General features: G+C 54.1%; 1 protein-coding gene across 1 annotated transcript; it reads right to left on the minus strand.

Annotated features, from left to right (window-relative positions):
* Nucleotides 1-1,542: 1,542 nt before the first annotated feature.
* SUSD3 (sushi domain containing 3) lies at nucleotides 1,543-21,009 on the minus strand. Its single transcript, XM_057723311.1, has 5 exons — nucleotides 20,914-21,009; nucleotides 8,227-8,415; nucleotides 6,514-6,661; nucleotides 5,717-5,869; nucleotides 1,543-2,176 (listed from the first exon to the last, which is right to left on the minus strand). Exons 1-5 carry the CDS (start codon nucleotides 21,002-21,004, stop codon nucleotides 1,981-1,983), a joined length of 777 nt encoding a protein of 258 aa, XP_057579294.1. The 5' UTR covers nucleotides 21,005-21,009; the 3' UTR covers nucleotides 1,543-1,980.
* Nucleotides 21,010-22,112: the final 1,103 nt, after the last annotated feature.

Here is a 22,112-nt window from a genome sequence, read left to right on the forward strand (position 1 = left end):
GATAAGGGCACGGAGAGGGCCTGGTGGAGGTAGCACTCATGATGGAACACAGAGCCCTGCCCAGTGTTGTTGAAGCCCTGTGAGGAGCCTTGCAGGTTCGGACAGCATCCACGCACATCGACATCACGCTCTGAAGGACCAGGGTGGCTCTTCCACTCCTGCCTGGCTCCACGAAGTTGAGCCCACATGACCCTTGGAGGCACGTAGCCAAGGGCCACTGCTTGCCACTCCCAGAAAAGCTGGAGAGGGCCTGAGTCTACCAGGGACCCCCCCAGCATGAATGCTGCACTGTCTGGTTGAAGGTTGGGTCTGAGATTGCCCACCCAGTGTCTCCCTGCATGGCCTATCCCCCACCAGAGCACCACACACAATTCCACTCTGGAACCTACCTGATGGAAAAGCATCCCAGAACAGAAAGGATGCTGGCACCAATGTAGCAGCTGAAAACGTGGAACCACCCAAGCACCCTCTGCTGGGGGCTTCCCACATGAATCAGAGGACGGATGGACTGCCCTGTGTAGTCTGTATCAAGATGTGTTTGTTAGTGATGGAAACATGACAAACGTCGCTTTGGGGTTGCACAGGCTCCTTCAGGACCACTAGCTCTTCTTTGTCAGGCTCCACTCCTCATGGCCCCAACGTGGCTGCAGGGCCTCCAGGAAGCAGGATAGTTCAGAGGGCAAACATCAGTGAGGTTCCTCAATGGCCAGACAGATCACACCCCAAATCTCAGAAGGCTGGAAGTCAGAGTCCAACTGACCCAGGAGAGAAGTGGAGTCCAACTGCCTCCCCTCATTGAATGGAATGCAGCAGTAGTGACTCAGGGTGACTTCTGAGGCCCTGAAAGGTAAGCTTTGCGCTCGGAACTCTCACTGAGGAAACCAGCTGCCATGATATGAGGAGGCCCAGGCCACTCGAGGTGGCCCCCACCCCACGAGGTCTCTGCTGACACCTGGCAGCAATCCAGCCAGCCTTTTTTAAAAAAATCAATTAATTAATTAACTGGCTGCGTTGGGTCTTCATTGCTGTGTGCAGGCTTTCTCTAGTTGCAGCAAACAGGGCTACTCTTCGTTGCAGTGAGCGGGCTTCTCAGTGCGGTGGCTTCTCTTGTGGAGCACAGGCTCTAGGCACACGGGCTTCAGTAGTTGTGGCTCAAGGGCTCAACAGCTGCGGCTCATGGGCTTTAGAGCACAGGCTCAGTAGCTGTTGCGCATGGGCTTAGCTGCTCCGCGGCATGTGGGATCTTGCCGGATGAGGGACTGAACCCACGTCCCCTGCATTGGCAGGCAAATTCTTAACCACTGTGCCACCAGGGAAGTCCCCCAGCCAGCCTCTGATATGACCCAGTGCGTGCCACCAGCTGACCACAACCACATGGGAGGAGCCCCAGTGAGCATTGCCCAGCAGAGCCTGAAAACCTGGAACCCTGAGCTGTAACAATAAGGAATTACAGCTTTATGCTACTACACTCCCTTTGTTACACAGGGATTGAAAATTGACACAGTGATTTTTACCTTTGTTGCTTTTCAAAGAATTGTTTATTTCATACCCCTTACCACAACTTTCCAGATAACCGATGCACCACCCCAGCTGGGTCCCTGCTTGCAAGTACAACGCAGCCAGCTGCAATTGTTGAGAAGTCTGCTGTCATCTTCCCACTTTGCTATGCAAAACTAGATGTGCTTAAAATGTCCCCCAGTCTCTTCAAAAGAGCCTGACTAGAGGGTGGCCGCAGCTGGTTCTGTGACCCTCAGTGGTGGTTTCAAGGAAGGCTATCTATAAAAACCACTACAGGTGGGCTCCCCTGGGACAGGACGCCCCTCGATCGGGTCCCCAGCTCAATGCCCTGAGGGATCTCTAAACCCGGAAGCTGATTTCACCGACCAGTCTTGAGCTAGACACACGTCGAGATGCAGTGGCTGGCTGGTGGGGTCAGCCTGGCTCTCCCAGCGTGAAGGGCGGGTTCCGGCTCTGCCGCAGTCACCCCGGGACATAGGCTGCAGGCTGTCTGAGCATCCCCACAGTTGGCCTGGAGGCTGGCAGCATCTGCCCTGGGTTTGCTGTGTGCACCATCACCTGGGCGTGGGGTGAGCTGGTGGGGCCACTGGGGGTCCAGGGGTCCTTGTCAATGCCTCGGGCTTTGTTGGCCAGCTCTCTGGTGCCCTCACCAAGGTCTCTGCAGGAAGAGGAGGTGTGAGCTTGGGGGAAGAGTGGGGACCCCATTTAACCCCAACTCTGCCCCCATGCTGGGTACCCGGGCCCCGGTCTTCAGTGGGCCTGGGATAGACTGCCTCCCCGAAGGGAGGGCCCGTTTCCTCCTGCCTTGCACCCAAGGGGGGCTGCTCCATCAGTGCCCCTGCCAGGCCTCAGGCCCCTCACTCGTACTCGGTGGATGACTCCAGGAGCAGCACACCCACCTTCCAAGGGCGGGAAGGGGCTTCCTGGGGCTTTGTAGAGGAAGTGAGCGTATTCAGAGTGTGCCTAAACTATGTGGGCCAGGATGCCCTAGGCAGAGAAGGGACTCTGGGGCCCCAGGAACATTCTGGAGGATACTCTCACTCTTGCCAGGCTTTCCTCTGGCAGTCTGGGACCAGATCTCCCACCTTCTACATCTTCAGTTCCCTTGTGGCCTCCCCTAGCCCCCAAGCTACAAACCCACCCATCCTCTAGGCTGAGCAACCCTGGCCCCACCCCTGTCCACCTGGCCCTGTTCCCATCTCCCACTTACACTGGACGCTGCTCCCTGAGGCTGCCTGGCTGTTTCCTCCCCTTCAGATGCTGTCTCTCTCCTTACCCCCAGTACAGGCTCTCCCAGTCTGTTCACATCAGGCATCACTTATTCCACGAAGCTTTCCCAGATCTATGTTCCCGCCCCACCTAGTTCTCAGAAAAGCTCTAGGCAGTAGTAGGAATTAAGTTATCTGTTGGTTCAACAAATATATGAATGAATGAATCAATTAGTGGAGAGGAAAGTCAGTGTAGTGAGCAAGTCCATGGACTCTGGAGCCTGACAGCCTAAGATCAAACCTAGCTCCATGCGTAGTAGCTGTGTGTGATTCTGGACAAGTTTCTTAACATGGGATGAGAAGAGTGCCCACTCCTATGGTTAGAACAGGTAATACCTGGAAAAGCTAGGAACAGTGCCTGGCACAATGTGAGTTCTGGGAAGCACTTATGATATAAAAGGTCAAGAGGCAAAACTCACCTTACTAAAGGCAATTTCACCACCAACCAGTGGGAGAACTGGGGTATCTGGGCCTCGCCTAGGATGGCACATCCAGAGAGGCAGCAATTCCTTCCCCTATTCCACTGGGCCTCTTCCCAACTGAGACACAAGACAGTGTGTCACAGGTCTATAACGGGGAGAGGGTGCCATGGGGCAGAGGGTGATGGAGAAGTCTCGAAACCTGCCAAGGGAATGTGACTATATACAAAGGACGTGCACTAGCAAGACCACCCCAACACAACTGAAACAAAAGGAAAGTGCTCGCAGCCAAGTGACAGGTAGGGACCTCTTCCACAACATACACACAGCTCCTGGCGTTGATGAGGAAGACAGCAGCAGGCCATTCAGCAGAGCACACTGAGAGTGACTAAAACCAGCAACGCAACTGGTAAGCAAAGGTATGGAGAAAGCACTCTCTCTCAATGTTAACCAAAGAAATGCTGATGGAAACCACCTATGGAACTCACGCCTGTGAAGTAAGTGATGGAAAACAAACCATTAACACTCAGCGACGGTATAGCTGTAAAAATGACTCAACTAGCGCCAGGTTCCTGGAGAAAAAATTTGGTAATAAAAATATTTAGACTATTTGGCCTAAACAGTGTGTTCCTAGGATTGTCCCAAAATGTCATCTCAAAAAAGAAAAACAGCTCTAAGCACAGACATTTACCCAAACCTGAGTCGAAGTATCTGGAGCAAAGCTCCAGGGGCCTCGGACCACCATGGCAACACAATGACATGTCAAGTCAGGTGGAAAGCGTGCACAGCGGCATTTCTTCCGTGGCCATCACGATGCAGGCCTAACATGTGTCCAAAGCCCAAGGGAAGGAGGTAGGAAATCAATTCCTTCCCACAGGCCTCGCCACTCCAGGCGCCAGCCAGGCGCCGCGCGTTGAGTGAGGACACGGGACCAGACGGACCCTCGCCACGCCTGCACAGGCCACCACCTCCAGCGCCTCGGTCTCCTCCCGTGCGCGCCAGGATCAAGAGCGGGATTCACAATGGCTGGCACTCCCTGAACCTGTACTCCGGGCCTAGTCAAGGCCATCGACCCGCACCGCCTCCACAGGGCCAGGAGGTGAGCCCTGCCACGGTGCGCACTGCACAAGGCAGGAAAACGGGGTGTGCGCAGCTGTCACACGGCCAGGCGTCAGGCTGAGGGAAGCACGTGGCTCCCTGGGAGGGTCCTGTGGGGACAGGCTGAAGAAAGGAGCAGGCTGCGACGCCGGGGCGGGCCAGAGAAAGCACCGAACGTACCAGAACACCTTGTGCAAGCAAGAAGGCGCTCGGAGATCGGGACGCAGCACAACAGGGCTCTGATCAAGGCAGGTCTGGGGCCCAGAGGAAGCACGGGTCCAGATGGTGCAGGGGGACGGTGACCCAAGGACAGCAGACGGGGACAAGAGACCCGTAACACTGTTCTCTCTGCTTCTGTGTATTCGTGAAAGTCCCCCATAATAAAGTTTGAGGAAAGAATACCTATGAGTTCAGAGTGATACACAAACAGCAACAAAACAAAACGAAAAGGAAAGGAATGAAAAAACAACTCATCTTCATTCCTCACAGAGGGAGTAACAGAATCGCAACGGAATAAAAATCATTACGCTGTAACCTCCAGGGCCAAAACTGATTCTGGCTGGATCATCCCTGGATGCTAAGGCCACAGGTCAGAGGTCATGGGGGCAGCACAGTGACCCTTAGCAGAGTCCCTTCTTTGTCTCTTGACAATGGACTCCTCTCAGCCTCTTAAGAGCACCCAGTCCTCGTGCCTGCAGTGGGACAGCCTGACCCACGTCTGTGATTCACACCAGCACCACCCACAGGGCGCCTGCACCAGAGACACTGCCCAAGTGCCGTCATGCAGGGACGCCAGGACAGTCCAGGGCACGGTGTCTGCAGGAGACCGTTGCCTAGAGTCCGCAAAAGGCGACACTGCCAAGGACAAACATCCTGCCAGAGACCAGGCAGCCCCGTGATCCTGGGTCAGAAGGTGCTCACTCAAAGCTAGGGACAACACTGGGAGATGTTCTACCTGCAGTCCACGTACAGCCAAGATTAGACTCCTTGAGTCAAAAAAAAGTATGTAAGAAATGTCCTTGTATTGGTTTATAGAAAGTGTGTGTGTGTGTATGTGTGCGTGTTTTGAAAGAGAGACAAGGAGAGAAACTGACAGAGGAGCAGGGAGGGAGATGGGAGGAGAGAGCAAGTTGACAGGGCACCGTGGGTCCTGGTGAAGGGTAATACTTGTGCCCAGAAGCTTCCTTCTCTAGACAAGGGGTGACAAGGACATGGGGTGGCAGGAGGGGTCAGGCACGGGTGCTAGAAAGACCATCAGCCGCTGTCTTAGGGATGGGAGTTGAAGCCCTGGGGAGCCTGGGCTCGCAGCAGGTGGGGACTGTGGGTGCCCTTAGGGTTCAGGTTCTCTGGCCCAGCTGGGGCCCCTCTACCCTCACCACCGCCCCGCCACCCCCTTGCCCTGCCCATGCCCACGTGGTGAAGCTGTGGTTGTCGTGCGCCTGCATGGGCGGGATCCTGGACTCGCCACCGCTGCTGCTGTTGTTGTTGAAGCCCTTGACACCGAGGTAGGCAGCCTGCACTGTCTCCAAGTCCTCGCCTCTCAGCTGGAGCCACAGCTGGGCTGCTCTGGGGAGAGATGGGGGAAGGACATTCAGGTGCGTGTGTGCCCAGGACACCGCCCGCAAGCCTCTGCAAGGCTGACGGTGAGTATTTTAGGGCCACACACTTCCTGCATATTACACAGCCCCGCTGCCGTTGGGAGAAAGCAGCTGTGGGTGATGAATAAATTCCAGGGAGACTCTACTTCCAAAGACAGGCGGTGGAAAGTTCTGGAGGTGAATCGAGCTGTGAAGGTAACCAAGGCCCCTGAATTGTGCGCTTAAAGATGGTTAAAATGGTAACTTTTATGTTGTAAATATTTTTCGACAATTTTAAAAATACCAAAAAAAAAGGGTAAGTTTCTGTGAAGCAAAGTAGAGAGAGGTGGGCTAGACGCCATGTGCAGGCCCTAGTTAACCGTTGTAGAGTCGGCCGTGCACACCCACACACAGCAGAGCACACACCGCGTGTGCGCAGTTTGCAGAATGAGACAAGCCCCCGTGTGTCTGTCACCTGTCTGTCGCAAGGCCAAGCGAGCGAGCCACGTGCGCTCCACGGGCTCGATGCTCTGCGAGCAGCAACGCGCCAAGATCCCAGCACCCCGCCCCTGACACCCCCAGGAGCCCAGGAGTGACCAGCAGGTGCCCCGCCGCAGGGCCGGGTTTCTCCACCTGCTAGATCGCCGCTGCTCGCTCCTCTTCACGCACTTCATGAGGCAGCAGGTGAGGAAGGCCACGGACATGAGCATGATGACGGCACAGCTGATGATGGAGGCGATCACGGCCACCTTGAAGCCGAAGGTTTCGTAGGGGGGCACGGCTGCAAGTGAGACCAGACCAGCTTTTGGGCCCAGCCTGCCCATGGGGAGCCCTGTTCCCTGGGGGAGGCAGGGAGGCACTGGCAGCTGAGGTGAAGGTCTGTGCAAATTGCTGTAGGGGTGGGGCTATCAGGTCAGACTGTCCCCCAAGAAGGGGATGTTTGAGCAGGGTTTTGGAGGGTGTGTAGGAGTTTTTGGTGGCACACTGGGAGAAGTGCTGACAGGGAGTTCAGTGATGGTCCCCTTGGCTCCCACCCACTGCAGTCTGGGCCCCTGAGACCAGAGGGACAGCAGACAACACATGGTCTATTTTCGCAATGCCTCAAGTTGGCAGAACCCTACAGGGGCCTATGTGCCTTCTCAGGTCACTTTCCAGGAAGGTGCAAAAGCAAGGAAAGTGCCAGCATTTGGGGTCAAAGGGCCTATGGCACATTATCAGCTGTGTGACCAAGAACTAGCTACATGCCAAGAACTAGTGCTATCAGGTTCTAGAGGATGTTCTTAGGAATCAGGGTCCAGGATCCTAATTTGAACAACACTGCATACTCTCCCTTGAAGTGGACATTGATCACACTCCCCAGCCCCTAGTGCCCCTGCCCTAGCTGGACACTGGCCTCCAGACTGAAGACTACATCTCACAGCTTCCCTTGCAGCTACATGTGGTCACACGACCATGTTCTGGCCAGTGGTGAACAGCGGGGAGAGGTGTGAGACAACTCCTAAGAGCCTTCCTTGCCTTGCCCTGATCCTGTAACAACTGCCTGGATTATGCAGTTGAGGTCACGCCCAACAGAGCCACAACATGGCAGGGGCCTAGCTCCCTACCATGGGGTGCCGTACAAGCCTAGGCCTGCCCACTCTGAGGGCCACGGCAAGAAAAACTCTCACAGCCCCCATTATCTTGGGTTTTCTACCTCTTGGAGTCTAATCCTAACAGACACTCTCCTTCTCAGAGATTCAACCACACTTGAGTATTTTCAAGGCTCTGAGAAGTCCTGCGGCCTATTAACCCAGTCTTTTCCAAATTATATTGACTATAGAGCCCTTTTCAATGCAGAATACACATTCACACAACATATGTATCCTCACTTTGGAAAATGCTGTGCTGGGTATTATCAAAACCCTGTATGACAAATACATCTAGAAAACCATCTCCTCCCCCAGACTGGGGCCCCACGGCCAGGCAGTCCTATTCCCCAGTTCTAGAATTCTTGGCACATGGAATATCCTACTAAGGTTTGTGGCATCTGTGTAGGAAGGAACGTAGTTTTCTGCTGAACAGATAAAGTGCTAGCTCAGACAGCACAAGGAACTTCTTGGAGATGACAGGCCAAGTCAGCGGCAGAGCTAGAACTTGGCACAGCTGCTAGGACCTGAGTCTACACTGCTGACATGGAACCCCAAGGGACCAGCGGCACTGCGAAAAGGACCCTACACAGAGGCCCATGGAACTTTCTCTGTGGACATCCATGCCATCCACGTGACAAAACCAGCATCCCCCCTCCCCCCGCCCCGCTCCCAGGGGCCGCTGCTGAGCTGGGTGCAGTTCAAGGGGGATGGGCCTCACTCTTGCACATGGGGGTCCCTGAAGACCACTCAGCGATGCTCCCCTTCCAGGCACAGGTGAGGAGGCCAGACCCCACCATCTGGTGGCCCGAGGGGCAGTGGAACATGATGACAGTCCCCACAGAAGTGCCATCCCCACGAAGTACTTGGAAGGTGCCCTGCGGGGGTGGCTGCACGTGCACACACACGCCTAGGAGAGAAGAGAGGAGAGGCAGCATGAGGACTCCACCCTGGAAGGCAGGGGCTTGCCGGAGCCCTCACCCGGGACAGGTGCCACTGACCCCGTGACCACACGATGCTCTGGAGGTCACACAGCCACCCAGAGGACAGGGGGTGGCATTCACGTGGCCAGTGGCCTGGGAACAAAAGGGAGAGAAGAACTACATTACATGAAATCTAGATGTTCTGAAGACCACGGTGTTGATAAAAGAAACATGTCTAAAGACAATAAAAGCAAAAGGACAATTATTATCCAAGTGTAGCTCAAAAGGCAGAATCAAGGGGAAGAAAAGGAAGAAGAGAGATCAACAGATGTAATTTCATGAAAAGTAAAAAACATAAACTTTTGTTACTTTCCAATAACTAAAAACCAAACAAACTTAGATGAAAAAATTAGGAAAAGATATTTGCAAAATATAGGACAAAAGTTCAACACCCTTAATTTGTAAAGATATCTTACACATCAGTAAAAGCTGAACATCCAAGTAAAATAGAATGGAATGATGTGTGAACAAGCAAATCACGAGATACAAGTAGCCAAGAGACATGAGAAAATGCTTGCCCTCATAGTAACTGAAGAAACACTAATTCAAAGGAGAGCTAATCTTTCACTCCTCCACTTGGCAAAAACGAAAAAAAAAATCCATGTGTGAAGTCAGCAAGGGCCTGGGAGTGACTTCTCTCAGACTTGCTGGTGGGGACACAGATCCAAACCTTTCTGGATGGAGTTTGGTAAAGTGTATTAAGAGCTTTATGTTGTGTATACATCTGAGAATTTAGCCAAAGGAAGTAGTCATGTATCTGCTGCCAGGATTTCTACACCAGGATGACTGTCTACATCCACATCTCCAGCTGTGGGGGCCAGTGCAGTTAATCACAGTACATCTGACATGAATGCCAGCCATGCTATCCCGAAACGCTACAGTGATGTCCTTATATAAGGACACAGGGAGACACTCTGGATAAAGTGGCATTCACAAGCATTTTTACAAAATTGTGACGACAACAACCGGCACACACACAGCGTTTACCGTGTGCTGGACGCTGTTCCAAACACTCTACGTGCATTAACTCATCAATTCACAGAAACCTCCCCACTTGACAGGAGAGCAAACCGAGGCACAGGGTGGTTTAATCATTTCCCAAAGTCACACAGCTCCTAGGTTGTAGGGCAGGGATTTGGAACCACACAGGGAGGCTCTGGGCCTCCCTTCTCAACACACACATGTGATAGATACGTCCTGTGTCCTTTGTGTCTGGCTTCCCTTGCTCAGCACAGTGATGGGAGAGGTGCCCTGCTGCATGTGCTGGCGGCTGTCCATGTTTACAGAGCAGCAGAGTTCCGTTGTACGGACATCCTTGTTTGCTCATGGGTGTGTGAGTTGTTTCCGGTGTTCAAGGATACGGAATGAAGGGGCTTCCCTGGTGGCGCAGTGGTTGAGAATCCACCTGCCAATGAAGGGGACACGGGTTTGATCCCTGCTCCAGGAAGATCCCACATGCTGCGGAGCAACTGAGCCCATGCGCCACAACTACTGAGCCTGCGCTCTATAGCCCGTGAGCCACAACTATTGAGCCCGTGAGCCACAACTATTGAGCCCATGAGCCGCAACTACTGAAGTCCACATGCTTAGAACCCATGCTCCGCAACAAGAGAAGCCACTGCAATGAGGAGCCCGCGCCCCACAATGAAGAGGTGCCCCCGCTCGCCACAACTAGAGAGTCTGTGTGCAGCAACAAAGACCCAACGCAGCCAATAAATAAACAAATAAATAAATAAATGTATTTAAAAAAAAAAAAAGAAGGAATGAAGCCACACCTCCTGGTGCCTGAGTGCAAGAGGCTCTTCCCTCTGCTTTTCCAGAACTTTCTGAATTTGAGCACAAAAGGGAGACTCGTTAAGCTCGTTGTCCGGCCTGTGCCTGTGGCAACACTGACCAGAGGCGGCGCCCACGTCCCAAATCCTTCCACACAGACGGAGGCCTAGATGGGAGCAACGGTGGGGACTGGGACAGAGGCCGGCACTGCCCAGGCTGAGGACCCCGTTGTTCCACACCAACCTGAGACAACCCTTCAGCTGTCCTCCACGGGATACCTCCAGCGAGGACTGTCCCCTGGGCACCAGGCACAGGGGTCGTAAAGCCCACTCGGCCTGCCACACCAGCCAAGCTGCTGCGCTGGCCAACCTGCTCGCCACTTGGCCTCCCCCACTGTAACTCTGATGTCAGCCACGAGGCCCTCCATCCTTTACTTGCTCCAGCCCCAAAACTTGGAACGTACTACCTGGACTCTTGTTCTCAATCCGCAACCAATTCACCAGCAAACTTTGTGGGCTCTGTTTTCAAAATATACACCCAGGACATCTGCAGTGGGAGGGAGAGTCCTCCAAAATCCACATCCACCTGGAAGCACCCACGTGGGGGATCCACTGTGGAATGCATGGTACCCCATTTCACATGGGCTGTAGGGACAGCACGCCTGCACTGCCCAAAAGCGGTGGCTGTCACTCAGGAGGGCCACACACATGTACTCCCACACCCTGTGTTAGCCCTTCACATGTCTGTGCACAGCCAGCCCTGTCCAGAGGGAAAACCGAGGCTCAAGGAAGTCAATCAGCCCTTGCACGGCCCCACTGGCCCTGCCCCACTTAGGGCGAGGGTGTTAACAGGGCAGTGGCAGAGCCAGGCTTCAGCCTCAGTCCTGCATTCTGCCCTCAAGGAGGCCAGGGCTGCCCAAGACCCTCGCTGTGTGCAGCAACAATGAGGGAGAGTGTCTGGCTAAGGTTGGCCAAGCTGCATTTAGTGCACCCCCTAGCTCTGCCCTACCAAGAACCTGGGAGGGCCTTCCCAGGCTGAAATGCTGAGGGGAGGAGGTGAGCCTGGGGGGTCCTTGTGGTTTGTGTCCCAAGCAGGGAGGGGGTGCTGGCATCTGGAACAGCAGAGACAACACGGGCACCTCGCGGCTGCTTCACTGTATTTCAGCCGTATGAGGAAGACCAGCCATCTCCACCTCACAGACGGGGACACGGAAGCACAGCAAGGCTGGACGGCACGCTCAGGGTGGCAGGGGTGGAAGTGTGCTGGGCCATGGCCGCCACGTAAACTGCACGCCCGCAGGTGTCCATCCTTAGTGTCACACTAACCATAGCCACCCAAGTCTGATAGAAACATGTGGTCAAGAAGGACCCCAGTTCCTGACCTCACGCAGCACTCAACCGTCTGCAGGGGACAGCAGGGGAGAAATCGTTATTACCGCCACTTTAACATGAGCAACCAAGCTTGGAGAGGCAGCTCACCTGCCCAACACCCGCAGACAGAGAGGGCACCCACAGACAGGGCTGACGCCGAGCTTAAAATTCCTAATTCACAGCAGAACAAGGCAGGGTGAGTATTTGCAACACACATGCAACACAGCATCTTTCCTACATAAACAGCACTTATATAAGACATTACAACATCACAACCAAAAAAGTGGTTCTTAGGAAAGAAACAACAAAAGGAAACGGCCCCAAACCAGGGGGCAGAGCAATTAATTAAGGAAATTAAGCAACATTCACATCAGAAAGGAAGAAGCAAAACTTCTCTCTTAGATGACATGATCCTGTATCTGGAAAATCCCTAGGAATCTGCTACAAATCCGTGGGAACTAATAAATGAGGGCAGCGAGTTTGCAGGATACAAGATCAACACACAAAAATCCATTGTATTTCAGTACAGTGGCAATGAGCAAACTAAAAATGCAATTAAAAAAACAATTCCATTTACAAGAGCATCAAAAAGAATAAATGACTTAGGAATAAATTTAACAAAAGAAATGCAAAACTTAAACTCTGAAAACTACAAAGCATTGTTGAGAGAAATTAAAGAAGGCCTAAATAAATGAAATAAATGGAAATACATCACATACTCATGGGTCAGAAGACATAACACGGTTTAAGATGGCAAGGCTCCTCTGCTCACCTATAGATTCAACACGACCCCTATCAGCATCCTAGCTGCTCCCTCTGCAGAAATTGACAAGCTGATCCTACGATTCATAAGGACATGCAAAAACACCTAGAATAGACCAAACAAAACAATCTTGAAAAAGAGGAACAAAGTTGGAGGACTGATACTTCCTTATTTCAAATTTTACCACAAAGCTACAGTGATGAAAACAGAGCGCACTGGCATAAAGACAGACATACAGGCCAATGCAAGAATTTAGACTCCAGAAATAAACTCATATTTACCGTCGACTGACTTTCAACAAGGGTGTCAAGACAGCTGAATGGGAAGAGAATAGTTTTTCAACAACTGGTACCAGGAAAACAATACTGACGTGCAAAAGAAGAAAGTTGGACCTCTCCTTACATCATGTACAGAAATGAGTCAAAGACCGCAACATAACAGATAAAACTATACAAAACTCTTAGAAGAACACATAGGGGTAAATCTTCCTGACCTTGGATTAGGCAATGGTTTCTCAGTGATACCAAAATACAAACAACAAAAGAAATGGATAAACTGGACTTCATTAAAATGAAAAAAAATTGTGCTTCAAAGGATACTATCAAGAAAATGAAGATAACCTACAGAGTGGGAGAAAATATCTACAAATCATCTATCTGATAAAGCATTGTATACAGAATGTATAACTATACTGAATTATAAAAAGACAACCCAGTTTATAAATAGGCAAAATATATGAACAGACATTTCTCTAAAGATAAAGCAATGGCCACTATAAACACACGAGAAGATGCTCAGCATCATCAGCTTCGGGGAAATGCAAATCACATACACAGGGAGGTACCTTTTCACACCCACCATGAAAAAGACATATGAAAAAAAAACAGATGATAACAGGTGTACCAAGAATGTGGGGAAACTGGAGCCCTCACACACTGCAGCTGGGAACGTAGACGGGGCAGCCGCTTTGCAGTTTCTCCAACAGTTTTGCAGAGCATTTCCAAATGATGCAGCAATGCCTCTCCTAGTAATACACCCAAGCGAAAGCAAAACACATCTGCATGAAAACTTCTACACAAATGTTCATAGCAGCATTATTCATAATAGACAAAAAGTAGAACCCACCTAAATATCCAGCAACTGATAAATGGATAAATAAAATATGGTCCAAGTAGAATGGTGGTTGTCAGGGTCTAGGGAGGAGGGGGAGGTGGGGAGTCACGGTTTATTAGGTGCAGATTTCAGCTGCAAGACGATGAGAGTTCTGGAGATTGGATTACAACAATGTGAATACACTTAACACAACTGAACTGGACACTTAAAAATGGGTACAATGGTAAATTTTATGTTATAGGTACATTATCACAATTTAAAATATTTTCAAATTCTAAATGCTTCCACCTAAAAAAAAATAAAATCTACCTAATAGTGTTACTGTGAGGATTATTAATAAAATAAATAAATAAATAAATTTTTAAAAATTAAAAAAATATTAAAACAAAAAATATGGTCCACCCAGACAATGGACTATTACCTGGAATAAAAAGGAGTAAAGAACTGACATGCTACAACAGGGAAGAACCTTCAAAACGCTACGCTCAGTGCATGAAGCCAGTCACAAATAAACCACGTATTATATGATTCCATCCATATGAATTGTCTGGCATATGCAAGTCCAGAGAGACAGAAAGCAGATCAGTGGTAGTCTGGGGCCAGGGAGTGGGGGAGTTGGGAGGTGACCTCTAAGGAATGCAGGCTTCCTTTTGGGGTGATGAAAATGTCCTAAAATTGACTACGGTGATGGCTCACATATCTAAAAGCCATCAAGTTGTACACTTTATTATTTTTTTTAATTAATTTATTTATTGGCTGTGTTGGGTCTTCGTTGCTGCACACGGGCTTTCTCTAGTCGCGGTCAGGGGAGGCTACTCTTCTTTGTGATGGCTACTCCTCATTGCCGTGGCTTCTCTTGTTGCAGAGCACAGGCTCTAGGCGCGTGGGCTTCAGTAGTTGTGGCACGTGGGCTCAACAGTTGTGGCTCACAGGCTCTAAAGCACACGCTCAATAGTTGTGGCGCACGGGCTTAGTTGCTCCGTGGCATGTGGGATCTTCCTGGAGTAGGGATTGAATCCGTGTCCCCTGCATTGGCAGATGGATTCTTAACCACTGTGCCACCTAGGAAGCCCTCAAGTTGTACACTTTAAATGTACAATCCAAATGTGTGAATTTTATGGCATGTGAATTATACGGCATGTGAATTATACCTCAATAAAGCTGTTAGAAAAGTTCAGGGGAAATATTTATTTCAATTAAAGAAATGTAGATTTGAAACCTAAGTTATTACTTTCGGCTTCTTAGCTTGGTCCAGATCAAAAAGCAGCCCACCAGGTTGGTGAGGGTGTGGGGGAGGGATAACCCCTAGGGCAGAGGGAACGGCAGGGAGGACCTGAGAGGCTGTCCTGCCCTGCAGCAGGGGACAGGCAGGTGCTTGCAGGCAGGAAGGGGTGGGGACCCTGAGCTGGGAGCCCAGGGAGGCAGGGTGAGGAAGACACAGCACCCACCCTGAGCCCCTAGTCGGACATTTCCCGATTACCCTCACTGGCCTTGGGTCGCCCAGGACTCAGTAGTACAGAGGGATGCCAACTCTGATCCCAGAGTATAGGCCCTTAATGAATCCAAAGCAGGAACGAATGAGGGAATGAATGAACGAACAACCTAACAGTTGAAAGCTGTGATCAGCACTCCCCCAGGAAGGACCTCTTTTCTTTTTCAGGATCCGTGGACACGTGCTGTTCTTCCAGCCAGGGAAGTGGACTGGGGTTCTGGAACTGGGTAGACAGCAGGGCAGCCACGGGCCAGCCACATGGCCCCTTCCCCAGTGGCACCAGGCAACCAACACTTCCCAGTCCCCAATTTAGAGCCACCACTTCTCCTTCTCCCACGGCTGAGCACCTTCTTTCTCCCCAGCCCCATACGACCCTCAGAGAAGGGAGGCCCTGCGGGGGGATCAGCGAGGGTGAGAGCTCTGTGGGCACTTGTCTGCCAAGCACCGGCACCAGCACCCGGTGAATGAAAGGAGGAAGGCATAAACGTGCATTCGTCTTTTAAAGATGCCGCTAGAACTTTATCAAAAAAGTAAGATGCCTTGAGGCAGGGACAAAGAAATGGCAAGCTGTGTGAGGAAACCTAGTGAAAAGGTAAGGTTAGGACAGAGCTGGCGGTGGGGGGGGGGGGGGGGGGTGTGGTTATACATTCTTTCAATTCTGTGGTATGTTTGAAAACATTTAAAATGTGGGGAGAAAGCCTCACGCATTAGTGCTGACTGCCTGATATGCCCCAGCCGGCCTGCCAAGTCCCAGGCGGTGGCCACCCAGCTCCCTACCCAGGGCCCAGCCCAGACTCGGCATTACCAGCCTAGATGGCCCTGGCATGGGGAGTCACAGACGGGAGAAAAGGCTCCAGAAAACGAGGCAGCAGGCCAGTTCTGCAGCCACACGTGTCTGGGTGTAAACTACACTTAGCCAGCTGGTTGAGCATTTACAGGTGGGTCCTCCCCACCTGTAAGTGCTGCGGTGGGCAGGACGGGGCTGACTGAGACGACGTCCAGCCCCAGCCCCAGCCCCAGGGAGGAAACCACCACTGTCGTGGGGAAAGGGCCCGGCTGTCAACAGCCACATCCTGCACTGCCGCTGGGTTCCGCTATGGCGAGGTTCTCATTGTGACACAGCACCACTCAAGGAGGTCACGCATCTTCAAGGAAAGCACTACCCCTCCCCCCAAGAGGCCCAGAGGCTGTCCTGCCTCCTGGAGCCTCATCAAGGTGGGAGGATGAGGGGGGAGGCCACAGAAAGGGAACAGGCCTGATCTGCAGATGCCTACGTGGTACAAGAAAGGGAAAGGGAAGGGTACGGGAGGACTGGAGGCACAGCCCCAATGCCGCTGCCGTAACTAGGCACGCTGCGCAGCTGGGGGCAGGAGGGGCCCCCGAGAGACTCTGAACGAATGGAGGGCTTTAAACGCGGTCATGGCCTCCCTCCCCAGACCTGTGGCCTCACACTGCATTTCCAGCCGGCCAATACAGGGGTCTCATGCCCGTCAGAAGCAGGGAGCCCCGACTTCTAGCGTAGGTGTATTGTTTGCACGGGTGTTCTTTTAGAAATGAAAATGAAAGGTCTGAGGTAAGGGGGGGGGGGGTGAGCCCTGCCCATGGCCCCTCCCTGCACTGAGCACCTCACAGAACCTTCCCCTACCTGGGAGGCAGGGAGCTCAACCCCTAGTAAATCTGAGAGCCCAACCAGGCTTAGAGGTGAAGGCAGAGAAGCCAAGTGAGCCTGCTCGGCTAGGAACCACCTCCCCGCCCCCCCCCCCCCCCCAGCCCCTCTCCACCAGGTCTGACCCTGCTCTACCACCTCTAGCCTCAGGTCCTGGTCCTGGTCCTGGTTCTGGTCCTCGCCTTGCTCAGACTCAGTTTCCCACCTGCAAACTAGGGTGACCTGCCTCCCAAATGACAGGAGGAGTGGGACCACCTGGTAGAGACCTTAAACCTGTGCCCAGGAGCTCAGGAACACCCCCTAGGAGGAGGCTCAATACCTCAACCAAACCCCCAACCCCAAGTCCACAGCACCCAGGACACCTGCACCTGCTACCCTCAAACCCTGACCCAAGTCCTCCCCATGACCATGACACCCAGGACACCTTTATCTTCCACCCCTACCCCACCCCACCCTCGCCAGACTCGAACAGGATGTCCTGCAGCCCTTCTCTGGGCCTGGAAGACCAGCAAACACTTCAGGCTGGGCCCATTTGCCAGATGAGGAAACTGAGGCCCACAGACCTGTTGAAGGTCCCAGGTGTGCACTGGCAGGGCCCCCACTAGACCTTTCTACAGGACTTGTGACACACAGCCCGGATGGGACAGGAAGGTAGCACAGCCTCAGGGTACTAAGAGGGCTTCAGTCTACCCATCTTCTAAGGATATTTCAAGAAATGTCAAGAAATATCTGGGGCCACCAGCTGGCCCCAGAGACCACATCCCCTAAGCACTGCAAGCCCAGCCTCTGCTCACACTCCTCACTGCACCCTCCACAGCCTGGAGACTCCCGGATCCCCTAGCTGGGCCCCGAACAGTCCCTCCCCACACGTGGTGTCTAGGAGGCAAATCCCACCTTCTCCACCCCTTGCTGAAAACCCCGCCAGACACCCAGCTGTCCTGTATACCCTTCCTAGGCCTGGTCCCTGAAGAGGACCCCCACGCCCAGCTGTCCTTTCCTTCCAGCCCCACCCAGCTCTGGCACCTGGCCCTGCCCACATGCGGCCAGACACTGGATGCTGCACTTCCCCTGCCCTCCTTTGGCTGAACCCCTGCACCCCTCAATCTTTGGTGCATTTTTTTCTCTGCACCCTTTATGACCCCATGTTTTTTACTACGTACAAATAAATCTCAAAAGAGGGAAAAACAACAGAAAAAACAAAGGGAATAGATTTGATGCAAACAAGATACAAACCAAAAGCAAACCCAATAGGCTCCCTAGACAGTGGAGAGGCAGACCTGCCCATGAGGTGTGTGCCCGAAACCCCATCTCACTCCCCAGCCCCAGGCTATGCTCTCTCCCACCCCCTAATGCACAGGGGTGCGTGGCCTGACCTGGAAAGCCTGTCCCTCCAGCCCCTGCCTCCCCCAGCCTGCCTGGCCAGTGAGGATGAGGACAATTCTTGCTTGTTAATCTTTTATCTAGAACCTTGGACCACAGGCCTCCCATCCTCCTTCCTGCAGCCAACACAGCCCCCAAACCCTGACCTCATCCGCTGGCGACCAGGTAAATAAGTTACCTTTTATGCTGGCCGTGGCTGTGGACAACAGGTACAGGGGGAGATTGGGGGAAGGAGGCCACTGGACCAGCCCACAGTGGGCCTGGGTCCCTGTGGGACTGGAAGGTCGCTTCCTTGTTCTGAGTCTCAGTTTCCCCAAATGGAAAGAGGAACTCTCAAGAGGAATTTCTCAAAGAGAAATTTAAAAGAGTGACGTATACACTGGTACTCTACGGAGAGTGGGCCCCCCCCCCCCAAGACCCCAGCAGAGGGGACAGCCACATGCAGGAGGCCCATGCCCTGGCTGGGTGTCCTGAGGCAGGTGTAGAGTTCAGAGCTACTGCAGCCCTGGACTTGGCTACAGTCCAGACCCGGGTCTGCCAGGCAATCCGCTGACAGCAGGTCAGCTCACACCAGTGGAATATACATTCTCCTCCAGAACATAACCAGGTTAATTACAACAAAGGGAGAGCACACCTTCCCCCCAACCCAAATCTCTCAGGGGAGAACATCGAGGTCCCAGGGAGTCTGTTTCATCCAGTAGCTCTGCCTGTACCCTGGTGGGAGAGCAGAGCCACGCCTTAGGGGCACATAGGCCACATTTAGATTCCCACCCACTCCCTCTGGGCTTTGGTCTCCTCCGTGAAATGGGCTGTGTAGCAGGGCTGCAGGAGTGAAGCCAAGAGGATGCCCACAGAGCACCTCCTCACCCACCCAGCAGTCCTCCTGCGCCCCCTTTCAGGGATATGGGGGAGTGTCACCTCTGTTCACTGGAACCCTGAGTTCTTCCTCTTGTAAGGCCGTGTTCCTGGACAATCTGCTCCATCAGGGAGTGCTGGAGCTGCCCTGGGAACAGGGCCAGGGACATGCCAGGGGCCTAAGGGGAGTAGGCGGGTGGCCTCTCAGTCAGCCATTCAATAAGATTTAAGGCCTTGCACCCAGCCAGCATCCTCCCACCTGCCCCTCCTGGCAGCGCATGGAAGATGAGGGGAGACTCCTCGGACGCTGGGTCTGTCTGGACTCTCATACCTCCCTTAGGAAGAGCAGGATAATATGCCCAATACAGATTGCAGGAAAAACACCCGTCCCATTGCTGTGTTTTAGACAGTGCCAAACTGTCTCTAAAGACCCCCACACCCATCACTTCACTGCCCCACAAGGAGAGGTGTGTGCCCATTTCACAGCCCAAGAGACTGGGGCAGAGGAGTGGATGACACTGGACAACAGCATTACCCTGGAGCAGAACCATGTGAGGGGGCTGCATTGGGCCCTCCCTGGCTCCCCCGGCCTGTCCACAAGCCCGGGGCAGGTACACAGGGCCCACCACTTAGCACCTGGGGAAACTGAGGCACAGAGATAGAGAGACGCACCCCAGGTTGGGGGGCGGGGGGGGTGGACTCCAACCCCAAATACCCAGGAAGGACTCACAGGCTGGGACCCCTGGGGACTCACGTCTGGGAGAAGGCTGGGGCCAGGCCTGGCAGGCCAGAGGGCAGGAACTGGACTCTGAGACCCTCCTTCCCCCAGGACAGTCCTCTGCAAACAGCCTTTTGTATGCAGCCAGGGCCTCCCCCTCCCTGTCCTTGGCTGACCTTGGGCAAGTCCCTCCACCTCACAATGGACACTCAGCTCCCCAGGCAGCGCTGCACAACCTGCACACACATCGTCCTCTTCACATACAGGGGCAAAACGCCACATTCAGGACTGGGCATCAGGCTGCCCGAGGGAGTCAAGAAAATAAACCCACCCCACCATACCAGGGGCAGGTCTCAGGTCTCAGCCTGCGCACCACCAAGCCACAAGCCTTGGCTCTGCCACTTACTTTCCTGGGCCTGTTTCCCCATCTGAGAGAGAGCGGCATTCCTGCCAAGGTGGCAGGTGTCACTGTTCTAAGCTTGACTGGCTGCAGGGCGTGACCTATGCTAGCCTGCTCCTCCAGGCCCAGCTTCCACCTGCACAATTCAGCGCCTGGCCTGGGGCACAGGGGTGCAGAGACCCTCAGGCTTAAGGAAGGGGCCGGCAGTGTGCCGTAATGTGAGCCTCCGGGAACATCTGGGGCTCAAGGTCCGGGTTCACCTGTGTTTCCAAATGGGTTAGATTTTAGACGGATTCAAGGAACAAAGGCCGACATTCGAACCCGGGATTTCAGCCGCATTCCCCATCCCCGAGCCGGGCAGGGAGGTGAACCCCCTACAGAACAATGTCGAAATCGTACATTTAAGATAACAGCCAGCCAACCCCTCCTTCCGGAGACCCCGGAGCCTCAGCCCAGGCTCGGCTGCCGCAGGACCCCGAGCAGTCGCTCCCCTCTCCCAGGTTCAGTTTCCCCGCCTGCAGTGGGGCTGGGGAGCTAGCCGAGCAGCTGGAGCACCTCCCCGAGGTGAGGCCAGTTTCGTTTCGCTCACGTCCGTCGCACTGACATCCCCCGCACGAAGGGGGCCCTCTTGGGAAAGGGCGCGCACCTGGGTTGGCGGCCGGCTGGACGCCGCCGCCTGGTTCTGGCCGCTCACCGCCGGGCTTCGGCTCCGCGGGGGCGCCCGCGGGGCGGAAGGAGAGGGTCGGGCAGGTTTGCCCTCCCGCGGTGCGCCTCCCCGCTGCAGGGCGGGCCACCCCCCACGCTCCCGGCAAGGGCTGTGCATCCCGCCCCTCAGCTTCCCCGTCTGTGAAATGGGCGCAGAGCCCCTCCCGAGGTCCGCGGCCTCGGCCCTCACCTGTGCCGTTCCCCGGAGCGGGGGTGGCGTCCCCCAAGCGCCCCCCGGGCCTCGCCCTGCGGCGGCGGAGGGTCGCGGCTGTCCCGCGCATCCCCGCGCTCCGCGGCGCTCGGCTGGACTGCCTCGCAGGGGCCAGCGGGGGCGGGGCGGCCCGGACACGCCCACCAGGGGTGAGGGCGGGGCCGACCCCGCGGAAGCCCAAATCCCCGAGGGGCAGAAGCCGGCAGAGCGGAAAGTCTCGCTCCAGGGCCTTGCGCAGGCGTTGCCCTCTGCCCCCGCCTCTCCCACCACCAGGCCTCCCCCAGGCCAGGTGTTCTCGGTGAGTAGCACATGTGAACCCCCACCTGTGTCACTGTGAGTCAGGCCCTCTGTGGTGGGTATCGATGTTGTAGGTCCTCAGTGAGGGAACCCCGGGTCGTGGGGGCAGGATTCAGACTCCAGGGTCTGGCCCTGGGCTCACACGAACACACCCGGGGGTCGGGGGGTGGGGTGGGGTGGGGGTGCGGGGAGCCTGCCCTCTCCTAGCTTCTCAGAAGGGGCCCCAGGCTAGAGCTGCGGCCCGCCCCTTCCTCTCCCTAGGACCCCGCCCAGCCCAGGCGCAGCACCCCGCCCAGGCCCAGGCCCAGGCAACCGCTGAGAGAGCTCTAAGACCACAGACTCCCCAGCGGGGACATCTCAGGGCAGCTCCTGATCAGGTGACCAGCCCAGTGGAGCTGGGGGAAGGTGAGCGGAGGCTTTCTGGGTCTGTCTTGGTCTGCACTCCTAGTTTAATGGTGAATCACTGAGTTTATCCACCCTTAGTGATGACCAAGATAGACACATGGATCCAGCATTAGAGTAGGAGTACAGACCGAGATAAATCCAGGGATCCACCCTTAGAATAGGACGTGGAGACCGTGATAGACCCAGAGGTCCACTGTTAGCACAGGTAAACCCAGGGATCCTCCATCACTCAGTAGTGGAGACAAGTACAGACACAGGGATGCACCATTAGATGAGGAAGATGAGAAGCGCAGGCTAAGATAGATCCAGGAGTGCACCATTGACTAGGAATGGACACCGGGGAGATAGACACAGGGACCCTCCGTTAGACTAGGTGGTGGAGACCAAGACAGACCCAGGGAGCCATCGTCGGACTAAGCAGTGGAGACCAACATAGGCACAAGGGTCCACTATTAGACTAGGTGTGCAGACCAGGG

This window comes from Hippopotamus amphibius, chromosome 2 (assembly GCF_030028045.1).
Source record: "Hippopotamus amphibius kiboko isolate mHipAmp2 chromosome 2, mHipAmp2.hap2, whole genome shotgun sequence".
Classification (NCBI taxonomy): domain Eukaryota; kingdom Metazoa; phylum Chordata; class Mammalia; order Artiodactyla; family Hippopotamidae; genus Hippopotamus; species Hippopotamus amphibius.

Bases quoted from the DNA above. Each gene is read 5' to 3' on its own strand.
- SUSD3 (XM_057723311.1), bottom strand. From the start codon at position 21,004: ATGCGCGGGACAGCCGCGACCCTCCGCCGCCGCAGGGCGAGGCCCGGG. The intron at 6,662-8,226 runs GTGAGGCCCATC...TCTCACTTGCAG, and splicing joins AGGGACCCCCATGTGCAAGA to CCGTGCCCCCCTACGAAACC. The intron at 2,177-5,716 runs GTGGGCATGGGC...CTCTTCCTGCAG, and splicing joins GACAACCACAGCTTCACCAC to AGACCTTGGTGAGGGCACCA.